The following is a 12,380-nucleotide window of genomic DNA, read 5'->3' as shown; positions in this document are numbered from 1 at the left end:
TGATTTCGCTTGGGAAGGCCCTCTGGGGATCAGCTTGCTCAAAGATGGGTCAACTTCAGCATTACCTCAGGCTGTCCTCATGCAGCTCCTTACTGATGGAGGGCTCAGGAGTATTTTAGGCTCCATATGTGCTGCATACAGTGAATGAGGTGCCCAAGTTGGAATTAAGCCTGCTAGGGGTGAGAGCATCAAGGAGCAGGCATTTTGCTGATCCCAAATCATCCCAGTGAATTTGGGCTTAACATGAGTTAGTTACATATAAAAATGTCGGTCCTCCTTCTACACAGATGTTACTGTGCTAATGCACTGTAAAGTGCAGAAATTGTTTGATTTTTTTTTTTTATTGTGAAAGTATTTTTGTAATATTGAGCAGCTAAGCACTGTATCTGTATTAATACTGGTCCATACAGGATAAGAGGAACTTGTCCAAAGATAAATTTTGTTTTCCCATCATTCTAAATTTCAGAGTTTGAACCTTAGCAGCTTGTAAGACCACCTGCAGAAGAATGAGAGAGATTTGGCTTTGATACACTAAATTTTCAGTGCTATTTTATTAACATTTGCATGTGCTATGAGTACTCTGGAGAACCACATAGTTGAAAATAAGAGCCCAAGAACTTTACCCATTTATCAATTTTTTATTAGCGTTAAGGAAACCAAACAGCCTTCATCAAGAAACAAAATATACACACATAGTCAATTTGCTAATATAGAATAATGCTATGAACCATCTTATATAGTGATTGTACGTAAGAGCAGATCTGCCCTTCAACCTTAAAGCAAATCCAAGTCCTTCAGAAGGTATTTTGTGTGGATTCTTCGCACTATTGAACCGTAACATCTCAGGCCACCCTGTAACAAGTGCAGCAATGCTATACAGCCTGTTCCTCATTCTGTCAGAAGGTGGCTGTGGATTTCTCTGTAAGTACTGAGATGCTGACTGCAGTAGAGCAGGCAGAAATGGAGACTGCAGGGGGAAATTACGGTTACTGCCTCGGAAGGAATGTGGCTTTTGAAAGGCAATTTCTTATGTGTAAATTGGTCCACTCTTATACTCTCTCAGAAAATACTTCTCTATCGTGGAAGAGAGGCTGAGTGAAGCAGCATGCTGATGGGTGTATTAAACAGGTGACCACAGTATGGGATCCTATCATAAAAGAGCAACACAGGAACCCAGACCAAGCAGTGCCCCTCTTCCTTAGCATGGAGGTGAGAAGCAGCCTGGAGTGAAGATCCTTGCACATACATAACTTCCTTCGCTGTAAGCCCAACCTTCTACAACCCTGCACTTACCTGTTTGGAAGAGCAATAGGGCAGTCATGGTTTCACCAAGTGTGTTTTTTTATCTCCACTTTTACAGCAAAATTTTGTATTAAAACTGAATTTGGACTTAAGTTTAGTCAGGTGACACTAATTCTTGAAGTATGCTATGAGGAAAGAGACCTAAACATAGGCCTCAGAAACTGGCTAAGCTGTTTAATCTACCAGAATAACCTTAGGTAGCAGTTGCAAGTTCTGCAGGCAGAAAGGTTTCTTTGGTTGATACACACTTGCTTCCACTAGTTAACAGAAAACTGAAATACCTTAAGTACGCCACTATGATCCTGCACAGAAGCATTAAAATCACTAATTACGCTTACCCAAGCAAAATGAAATGACTGATCCCAGCAGTTCACACATGCCCCTTGGTATTCCACTACCCTTCCCCTGACAAGTAGGAGGCACTGGAGGACAGAGGAGCTGCAGAAAGCCCAGGGGAGCCATGCTCTGCTTCCCCCCTCAGAAGTAAAGGTGCTTAAGTTGCATCCTGGCACACCCAATGTAAACCGTAAGTAAGTGAGACTCTGAAGTTGCAAAGATGGAAGTAAACTTTGTCCTACAAAGTCAAGTCATGTAGGTCGCTCCTCTACCATCAGGTTTTATTGGTAGAAGCTGCCCTTTCTTTAAATAAGGCATTGTTTACATGGCTTCCTATGATCTAGATAGAAGTGAAGGGAAAAGTGAGAACGGTGATATGTTCCAGATGCTATCGCTATCACTGCTTGTCTCTAAGTATGTTGGCAAATGCTCCCGTCAACACTGCTATGCAGACATTAATAGTGGAGGGTTTCATGACTTTACAGCTGTATTCTAGGCTCCAATACAAAGCCAGATTCAGTAGTTCCTTTTAACAAAGGGGAGCTTTTTCAAACTTCTGAGTAGATATTTTTCCTCCACAGTACTTCATTCTAGTGCACAGTTTCTCTTTAAAGCCGAGTGATTTCCAGCACATAAGTGAACAGAGAAAGAGCTCTAGGTTTCTTTTAGGTGGCAAGTGCAATTAGCTTGTATTATAATCTAGCCACTGAGAAGGTTAATTGCATAGGGGGCCTTGTTTGTTTGTTTGTTTGTTTTTGCTTAAGCTTCCTCTAGTGCTACAGTACTAATAAATTACCCTGGAGAGAAATAAATAAATAGATTGGCAGCTCCCAGACACCACGCTGGAAATCCAGAGGGTTTCAAAAAAGCTGCCCCCATGGTCCTGGGAAGGTACTTGGCAAAAAAAAGTCCATATTATACAACTGTCTGTACAGGAGCGACGCACTGTGCGGGAGAGCCAGCTCTCTCAGAGGATGAGGTGGAACGGTTGGTGATTTCTCTCTGCAGTTCCTCCACTTTCTTCTGCAGCTCGGCCCGCTTGGCAAGAAGCTCCTTGTAGCGATTATGGACAGGTTCCTGCAAGAAAATGTGTAGCTGAGTGCTGGGAGGTAAGCACAGAAGTGGAAGCCTGAACCACAAAACATCGCTGAGCTTACACACAGCTATGAGGGAAGGAGGGGTGGTACGTGGGTTATATCATTGTCTCCAGCCCAGAGGTGAGTAGTTGCTCTGGCTTTGGGATGCTTATTTTTATCCAAGGTGCATAGTGCAATGGTGGCTAAACAAAACTGTGTATTTTGAAAGATGAAAATTACAGAACTCTAATCTCTGACATTTCTGGGGGACACTGGCCTTGGCATCTCAACCTGGATGTAATTTCAGGGCTTTGGGGAAAAAAAAAAAACCAATACAGATTTATCTAAACATTTTCACATAGTTCTGACTATTAAACAGTTAGTTAGTACTAAACTAAACTGTTAAACTGTTAGTTAGTACCCATTTGTTGGGTTCCTGTACCTAATGCCCCACATTTGCAAAGCTCTGTTAACTGCAGTTGGACACTAAGGCAATCCAGGAATTTTTGTCCCTTCCCATTAAAAAGGGATTTCAGCATTTAGGGCCATGTTCAGACTGCTTGTCCCAGGTGCCTGCCCTGGGCAAGCCAGTTTCCCTGCTGTCAGGGTTCCAGAGCGAGCATAACAGGGTTGCAGTCAGACCCCTGTGCCTTGGGCAGCCAAAGCAAGCAGCAGGTTCCTATTGCCGATAATCTGAATATAGCCCAAAGCTCAGATCTAGAATCCCACATCCAAAGAAGTCTTAGGTTTTTAGGCTCTTTTGTAAAGAAGAGAGACTTCAGATTATTTTCCCCAGATTCTAAGTGAGAAATTTTCCAAACTGCTGAGAATCTTCAGCTCCTGCGGATTTCACCAGGCAGCGACCTCCAGCTGACCACCCGCACCAGCCAGCTGTAGATGCTGCTCTTCCATTTGCTTGCATTTGAATTTAGGCTTTTGGTTTAGATTCAAGCAGTGGCACCTTAAGTTTGTACATTACTTCTTGTGCTTCAAAGGTCTGGAACTCCAAAATGACAGTATTCGTACTAGCAGAGAGGGAAATAAAAGTAGGATCCTCGAAGAGAGGTACCTGCGGTTTCATCCTGGGGTTCCAGCGGATGTAGTAGCCGACCCACAGCTCGAGGTGGCGCATACTGGCCACGGGATACAGGACGTGGTTGGAGTAGCTCACGTACAAGGGGTTAGTAAAGTCTTCCAGTTGGCTGTTGATGTAAGACCAAAGCGAAACGGTCTTTTTTGGAAGGCTCTGTAAGGGAAGGGGGTGGAGGAGGCTTTATTTCCCATACAAATCCCAGCATTTATCTACAGAGTATAACAGCATATACATATGCCTGTCATTAATACAGAGCTGGTTGCCTTTTTGTAGCTTGAAAAAAAAAAACCCTGTTCTTTTGATGTGGTGGTTGTAATCAAAGCACATGGATGCAGGCAGGCACGCACACAGCCTGGCACGGAAACATCCCCTCTTACCCACCCAGCTGCCAACACAGACCAGGAATCGTCATTGGCACAGCAAGGGGACGCTGGCATGTGAACTCTCAATGCTTTAGTTAAACTTCACCTCCTTAAAGTGCTCCTGGAGGACTTGCTCGAGTATTTAATTGCAAAGAAAAAAAGAAAACATTTGATTTAGGTCCTGATCTAGTGGAATAATTAGGCCTGTGAATAGTCCCAGTGAAACCAGTGTTGAAGTGCTTTCTAGATTAAGTACTTTGCTAGCTGAGGCTTTAACACCCCCCCCCCCCCCCAAACCCACATGCAAACAGTATGCAGGCTTTCTTCTCTGGAAATTACAATTATTCAATCACTGTGGACTCTAGAGAAACAGGGACCCTGATTTCAATACAGTACAATCCTATCACTTCTGTATTACAGTACTTTTTTATTGTTTTTTTTTAACTGATGCACTATCACATATAATCACATCAGGTCTACACAGCACTGTCCTCAATGTACCTCTGTGACGTTGGGTTGCAACCTTCTGGTGACAAAATGCTTCATCTTTAGGTAGGTGAGACAGAATGAGGGTCACTGCTTCTCCTTCTGATTCCAGGCTGGGTCTGAATGTACACATCTATATGCTCCTCCCTTGGCAAACAAACCTCCACCAGACTGCAGGGCAGAGCTGGCTGGTGGCAGGACCTAGAGGCATGTCCTTCCTAATACTAGCAGCTCTGTCCTCTCCCGGAAAAATGCAAGCACAGCAAGAACACACACTGAGACCAGTTACTTGCTGTAACCTATGTGTGCAGAATGACAATGCACACTGGGTAGTTAAAAGCAACCTCAAGGGACCTCTTCAAGGAAAAGGGAGGACAAAAAGGTACCGGTTTCCACAGAGAAGGTTACATTAAACTGAAGTTCAAAGAAAAACTGCATTTCCAACTACCTGGGAGAGACTAGGAGCTATTCAGCCACCAGTGAGTAGCTGAAAGCCATGGTGAAAGCAGTGGGACTGCCCAGAGGGAAATGGTATTGCTCTGAAATGTGAAGTCTCCAACAGACAGCAGTTTGTGCAAAAAGGAAAATATACCCCGTGTCCCAGCTGTTAAGAAGGGGCCTTGGCATTACCCAGACCTGCATCTACCACTATCTTTGAGTGCTGAAACAAATTCTCTAGCAGCATCTGGCCAGCTAAAGCAATCGCAGTACCTGGCCTTCACCTTGGAGAGAAGCTGTCTTACCTCCTTCACTCTCTGCTGCTCACTGCTGCACAGGAATGTCCCAAACAAACAGCTGTACAGGTGATCCAGGATGGTTATCAGGAAGTACTCATTGAACTCAAATGCTGTAGGAAACTTCAGACAGAACCAGAAAATTAGGCTGGGATTTTAGAACAGGAATCGCAAATAAACTTTCTCCCACTTTGTGGTCTTGGTAAGGAGGTGGCCTCTCTTCTTGATTTCTAAAACAGGATTTGTCACTGTTCCCTGCCTGGCTGGATATTTGGTATCATATTTACTCCTTCCAGAAGCAAGAGTTTCTCTCTTGGAAAGCTGCTTTACATGTACAGAGAGGAATTTTGAGCAAAAGCCAGAGGTCTGAAGGGTTTGACCACTGTGTTTATATACACTCAGTGCTGCTTCAAGTTGAAGCTTGCTCTGCTATGCCTGCCCCTCATGACAGACCACGCAATGAGACTGTGAACAAAAGGCTGAAGCACATGTGAAATAATGAATAAAAAGAAATGGCAACTTCCCGGGGCCAAATGGAAATAACCTGTGTGCACAACAGAGCGTTTCCCAGAGGGAACAGCAGGGAGGTATCTTGCAACACAGGTCAGCGGGAGGAACAGGTGTATGGATAGGGGCTGTGTTTGCTGTTGACATTCCACGCAGAAACCATCGGACCCATGACAGGGAGAACTGGAGCTCCACAAAGGGTCAGTAAGAATACATGCAGTGAACTGCACAGACATGCTGGGGCGATGGAGAGGAGAGCGGGAGGCCTTCCTCCCTCGCAAACCACCCATCTCTTCCCAGGCTGCCCTGGCTGCAACATCCTGACCTCACCAGCTGCAGGTCAGGATGCCTGCTTGTAGGAGCAATCCAAGGAGAGCACGATGAAAGTGACTTTCAATGATGGTAAAGCCTCCCTCTTTCTCTGCTTGGATATGGTACAGCTTCGTATATAGTAGCATCCTTCTTTTCCATTTCACTTGTTTTAATCCATGATGAGCCCAATTTTTTCAGTGAACTACCTGACCATGGCTGGCATTTTCCATGTGACACAGTTTGTGTCACAGCAGACACAAAAAAACTTCCAGGCCCCACATACTTGGGGAAAAAAACCCCCAACCACAGGGGATCTCTCCTGAACTGTGCCTCTGCCATGCCTGGTCTGAAGTGAGGAACTCAGCTCTGTACATCACATAGGAGTCAGGAGCAGTATGTTTGCCTTCAGAAGAAGTTAAAATGGACCAAATACATGTCTTGCTGCAGGTTTGGTTATGGGATCACCTTGAGCAGAGGCAACAGGGATCTGTCTGCACCCACCACGCTAGAGACTTACATTAGCAGCTCAAGTCATGCTTCTGAAGGCACAGTGGGCTACTGAGGATTGCTGGGGGGTGTGTTCCTGCCCATGGTAAGCGCGAGGCAACTGTCCCCTCTTTCACGGTGAGGCAAGCTGCTTCTCACGAGCTCACATTTATTACAGCAGCGTGTAGGTAAGCAGCACCCACTAACTAGCTAATCTGAGGCGAGCTGACATTGTGGCCTTCCTGTGTACTTATGCATTCAGGCCCTTTGCTAAACAGACTTCCAGGGAACTTGTTGCCAGAGTCAAAACAAGAGTAGAAGCCCAGGAAGGAGAGCCTGTGCAGGTCAGCTTGGTAATTATTCCTGTGGCCACACACTGTGCCACATCTTGGTATACTGGCTTTGTGGACACACGTGCCACCCAGCAATTTACCTGTCTTGTCATTTGCCAGACGCAGTCGATGAACTGGAGGAAGACGGGAGAGCGGTCCGCATCTGCATGATTCTTATCTCCATGGCCAACTCTCTAAAAAAGAGCAGGACAAAGAACATGAGTCGCACAGGGTTTCATGGGGAAACTGCTGGGGTCTCCTCTCAGTCACCCAAGCCTTTACCAACAGCTTTAAGAAGGTTCAAATGAGTCTTGATTTTGCTTTGTCCATATCAGTGAGTAAAGGAGTAAAGGACAGCTACTCCCTTTGTCTTTGAAGTGAAATTTCTTTATGGGGATATTTTCATGCTAAATTAAAACAAGAGTTGTTTGAGTAGAGGCTCCAGATGCTATGCTGGCACTGATTTCAGTTAATAGCTGAAGTTCAGGAGGAAAAAAAATGAGAATGTTTTTTGCTTCAGTTGCAGCTGTCGTCCTGGCTACTTCAGTAGTACAGTGTGCTAGATCTAAACACTACCTACAGGCACGGCATGTGGCGATAACCATCACACAACACCTCGCAGCTTCCAAGCGCTGTACAAACACTAACCCAGCCCATCTCCTGCCACCTCAAGAGAGGCAGTGATGAAAGTATCCCCAGAAGTAGGCCTCCAACCCTGACCGTGCTGTGTGGCCAAGACGTGTGAGGCCTGATTCCTTATAACTAGTATAGTATGTTAGTGGTTACGTATTACCCAGGAGCCCGAAGTACTGTACAAAGACAGAACAAGAACATGTAAGTAACAGAAATCCCTACCTCTTCTGTAATACTGTTCTCCCCTCACCAAAGAAAATACTGTTATTTTCTTTGTATAGACAGCAAAGCTAAAATACTCATCGTTCAAACACCATTTAACAGTTTTGCTGCAGCAGAACCTGAGTTGCCCCACCTTTCTCAGAGCATTTGACTATGCAACCCACCATCGCATGTGCTGTAAACAGACCTCGTTCTAGCCCTTGCCAAAATTAAAGGACTGCAAGAGAACAGCTATGAGCAAAACACAATAGGAACAAAGACTGAAAGGATACCACTGAAAGGCTCTCTCAATTCCCATCAGTGCAAACCGTAACAAACTGCTGTGTCACAAGTCCACAGAGCTGCCTCTGCCGACTCTAGGGACACAACCATGAGCTACTCTTGGTCCAGTCTCAAACTGCTGATCTTTTACCTAAACAATTAAAAGCCTCCCCAAAAATAAAACGTGCCTGAAGAAAATGTGAGGTCAAGGCCATAACCAAATTCCCCAGCCTCTTCAATACCAAGGCATGTTAGATGACGGTGTCCAAGCAGTCTCAGAAAATGGACTGAACTGGGAAGAAAGACAAAAAATAGCCCAGTGGTCTCTGCCAACTCCCAGGAGAAATGCTGATCCTGAACCCAAAGCATGCTGTTAGTTAAAGCCTAAGCATGGGAACACAACATATCAGTCAGACATCTGTGAGATTTAATACTACCTGTTCCTTGTATCTAACCAATACTGTCTCCAAGGAGGTTGAGAGATGACTGGAAGTATAGGCAGAAAACAACATGTTTTGGGTTTGTGAGGCAGGTTTTGGTAGCAGGGGAGGGGCCGCAGGGCCGGCTCCCGTGAGAAGCTGCTGGAAGGTTCCCCGGCTCCAGCCGGACCCGCCGCTGGCCCAGGCCGAGCCCGTCAGTGCCGGCGGTAGTGCCTCTGGGAGAGCGGAGTGAAGAGGGGAACCTGCAGTGAGTCGGGGATCGGGATGGGAGAGGAACCCCTCTGCGGGTACCGAGGGCAGGTGAGGAAGGAGGGGAGGAGGAGCGGGGCAGGAGGGGATGCCCCCGCAGCCCGTGGGGAGACCAGGCGGCAGGCTGTCCCCCCCCAGCCCACGGAGGGGAGCGGGGGAGCAGATGCCCGCCTGCAGCCCGGGGAGAGAGGAGCCCACGCCGGAGCAGGGGGATGGATGCCCCCCAGGATGGCCGGGACTCCATGGGGAAGCCCGCGCTGGAGCAGGCTGTGCCTGAAGGACTGCAGCGCGTGGGAAGGACTCACGTTAGAGAAGTTCGTGGAGGACTGTCTCCCGTGGGAGGGACCCCACGGTGGAGCAGGGGATGAGTGAGGAGTCCTCCTCCCCCTGAGGAGGAAGGAGCAGCAGAGACAAGGTGTGAGGAACCGACCCCAACCCCCATTCCCCGTCCTCCTGCGCCGCTGTGGGGGAGAAGGTAGAGAAAACAGGGAGTGGAGTTGAGCCCGGGAAAGAGGGAGGTGTGGGAAGGAAGGTCTTTTTAAGAATCGGTTTTACTTCCCATGATCCTTGTTTTGATTTCATACGTAGTAAATTAAATTGATTTTGTTTTTTTCCCCAAGTCAAGTCTGGTTTTTGCCCATGACCATAAGTGGTGAGTGATCCCTCCCTGTCCTTGTCTCGACCCATGAGTTTTTTGTTATATTTTCTCCTCATCCCACCATGGGGGAGGAGTGAGTGAGTGGCCGCATGGTGCTTTGTTGCCGGCTGGGCTTAAACCATGACACAATAGCAGCAGCATTCACCTTTCTTCTGCGAGTTCAGCTGGGAGACTTCTCACAGGAAAGGTTAAACTCCTTTGAAATCCTTCAAGGTGCACAATAACTTTCTGTTCAGTGCCTTCCAAGGGCTAGTGACTCACCAGCTGAAATCTGTGGCCGAAGCTCAGCCACTCCTTCTCCACTAACACTTCAAAGCCCCTGATAGTTCGGTAGTAGCCATCTAACATGAGCAGAGAGAGAGAGGTCAGCTGGGCTGTCCGGTCCCAGCCATCACTGCAGTGTACAACCACAGATGTCTTCCCCGACTCCACCTTGTCAGCAATCCGAAGGGCTCCAGCGAGAATGAGCTAGGACAAGGAAAAAAAAAAGTTACAAAATCTCTTTGGAACAGAAACTATAAATGAAAAATGGCTAGTGACAACACAGGACAAACCAAGGGCTCTGTCTGCCTCAAGGAGAATGGTAAATCAGTTCCAACTACTTTATAACTAGGACAGCAAATTGGTGAACACATTTTTTGTTCCAGCAAGATGACAACACGTATAAACTGTAGTGTAGGCACAGCTGTAGAAGAGCCCTTGCATTAAGCTCAGTCCTTGGACAGGTCAGGATTTAAATGCAGGAGCATTCTGTGTCTGAACATGAAAACAAAATGGCCACTGCCCCAGAAGCAGATTTGGCCCTGTCTGCATTAGCAGGTCAACAATGTAAGCTGGACATTTTTAGGAGAGGAAGACCTTAATTTGAAAACCAATATGTGTAGAAGCTGAAGCATTTTGCCCCACTCCTTCTGACTCTGCTTGGATTCCTGAAAGGCTGACGGGGCATGAACTCCCAACATTTGCTGGTCTGGACCACACAGTAACACCAGGATGTCAAGAATCTCTGAGTCCAGAACTTGGAAACTCTGGGACTCCAGTGCTCTAACCAGGGCTTTCACAGTTCCACATTACCCAGGAACGCACTTCACTTCCAAAATGCCATCTTTCAGTATTTCAACCCCCCATCTTGTCACTCTTCCCACCTCCTCAAAATTCCCCATTCCGTGAAACTGTGGTTTTAGTTGTTTATAAATTGAAAACAAATTGTAAGTCTTTAAATTTCTCATGAATTGAAAATCCAGCACTGGATTTAGCTCTGGATACACTTCCCAGTGAACAGGCTGGTACAGACTTGTGGTTACTCAGCCACATCCAGTGGATGCAGACATGCATACCTTGATATGCTCCAGCCAGTGAGTTGACTCTAAATTAGACAGCCAGTGAGTCTCCTCGATATTGGGATACACAATTTCTTTCAGTTTTCTCAGCGACTCTCTCATAACATGAATATTGTGAATGTCCAGGAACACTAATTCTGCATTCTGATAGGCATCCTCACTCTCATAGCCCCCTCCTTTAGCCTGAAGAACAAAATCCACATAAAAATCATTAAGCAAAAACATATTTTATACTTTATCCCGATCGTTTGTCCTGAGCAAATATCAGCTGACAAAATACCACAGTGATAGTGCTATCTAAAGCAGGCAGAAAACATTGGATTTATCTTACAATTGGGAACAAACTTGTACACACACATACACTTTGTGTCTCTCTCCTGCAAAAGTTAATGAATGCTATAATTTTTACCAAAGAATATCACATAATAAGCCTTCTTTTCCTCTGTAATTATAATTTATCCCCATTCAAGCTGCTAGCTCATTAGATTCACTATTCTATCATTTACAAATTTACCATACTATTATAGAAGAGTACACCCACACACTAAGTGCCTTTCCTAAATAGTGGGAAAGGCAGATTTTAAAAACAAATTTAAAAACCCATCAGCTTTAGTGCAACAAAGCGGTTCTACCATTAAAACAGGGCTTAGAGTGATGGCATGAGACATAATTTTTAAAAGGGTAGAAAGGAGGACCCTGGGAACTACAGACCTGTCAGCCTCACCTCTGTGCCTGGGGAGATCAGGGAATGGATCCTCCTAGAAGCTCTGCTAAGGCACATAGAGGACAGGGAGGTGATCTGAGACAGCCAGCATGGCTTCACCAAGGGCAGGTCCTGCCTGATCAGCCTAGTGGCCTTCTAGGATGGAGTGACTGCATCAGGGGACAAGGGAAGAGCTACGGATGTCACCTGTCTGGACTTCTGTAAGGCCTTTGACACAGTCCCCACAACATCCTTCTCTCTAAATTGGAGAGATATGGATTTGATGGATGGACTGTTCGGTGGATGAAGAATTGGTTGGATGGTTGCATCCAGAGGGTCGTGGTGAACGGCTCAATGTCCACATGGAGTTCAGTGACAAGTGGTGTCCCTCAGGGGTCCGTATTGGGACCAGTATGTTTAATATCTTCAGCAGTGACACAGACAGTGGGATCGAGTGCACCCTCAGCAAGCTTGCAGGTGACACCAAGCTGTGTGGCACAGTTGACCCACCTGAGGGATGGGATGCCATCCAGAGGGACCTGGACAAGCTTGAGAAGTGGGTCCATGTGAACCTCATGAACTTCAACAAGGCCAAGTACAAGGTCCTGCACCTGGGTCGGGACAACACCTGGTATCGGTACAGGCTGGGGGATGAAGGGATTGAGAGCAGCCCTGCCAAGGACTTGGGGGAATTCATGGATGAAAAACCAAATAGGAGCCAGCAATGTGCACTCGCAGCCCAGAAAGCCAACCGTATCCTGGGCTGCATAAAAAGAAGTGTGGCCAGCAGGTGGAGGGAGGTGATTCTGCCCCTCTGCTCTGCTCTCCTGAGAGCCCACCTGGAGTGC

The 12,380-nt window shown here is 46.4% G+C and overlaps 1 protein-coding gene across 3 annotated transcripts in view; it reads right to left on the bottom strand.

The window, feature by feature from the left end:
- Positions 1-618: 618 nt before the first annotated feature.
- Positions 619-12,380, bottom strand: part of MTMR2 (myotubularin related protein 2) — a 67,262-nt gene continuing 55,500 nt past the window's right edge. For all 3 annotated transcript variants that reach the window (XM_030042235.1, XM_030042238.1, XM_030042236.1), the window contains 6 exons: positions 10,827-11,012; positions 9,751-9,957; positions 7,128-7,220; positions 5,399-5,512; positions 3,784-3,960; positions 619-2,715 (listed from right to left, as the gene is read on the bottom strand). In XM_030042235.1, the coding sequence (XP_029898095.1) occupies positions 2,554-2,715; positions 3,784-3,960; positions 5,399-5,512; positions 7,128-7,220; positions 9,751-9,957; positions 10,827-11,012 (939 nt within the window). In that variant the 3' untranslated portion in view covers positions 619-2,553. The remainder of the gene's footprint in view (positions 2,716-3,783; positions 3,961-5,398; positions 5,513-7,127; positions 7,221-9,750; positions 9,958-10,826; positions 11,013-12,380) is intronic.

The sequence above is a fragment of the Aquila chrysaetos genome, chromosome 19 (assembly GCF_900496995.4).
Source record: "Aquila chrysaetos chrysaetos chromosome 19, bAquChr1.4, whole genome shotgun sequence".
Lineage (NCBI taxonomy): Eukaryota > Metazoa > Chordata > Aves > Accipitriformes > Accipitridae > Aquila > Aquila chrysaetos.
This window is presented reverse-complemented; position numbering and strand designations above follow the sequence as displayed.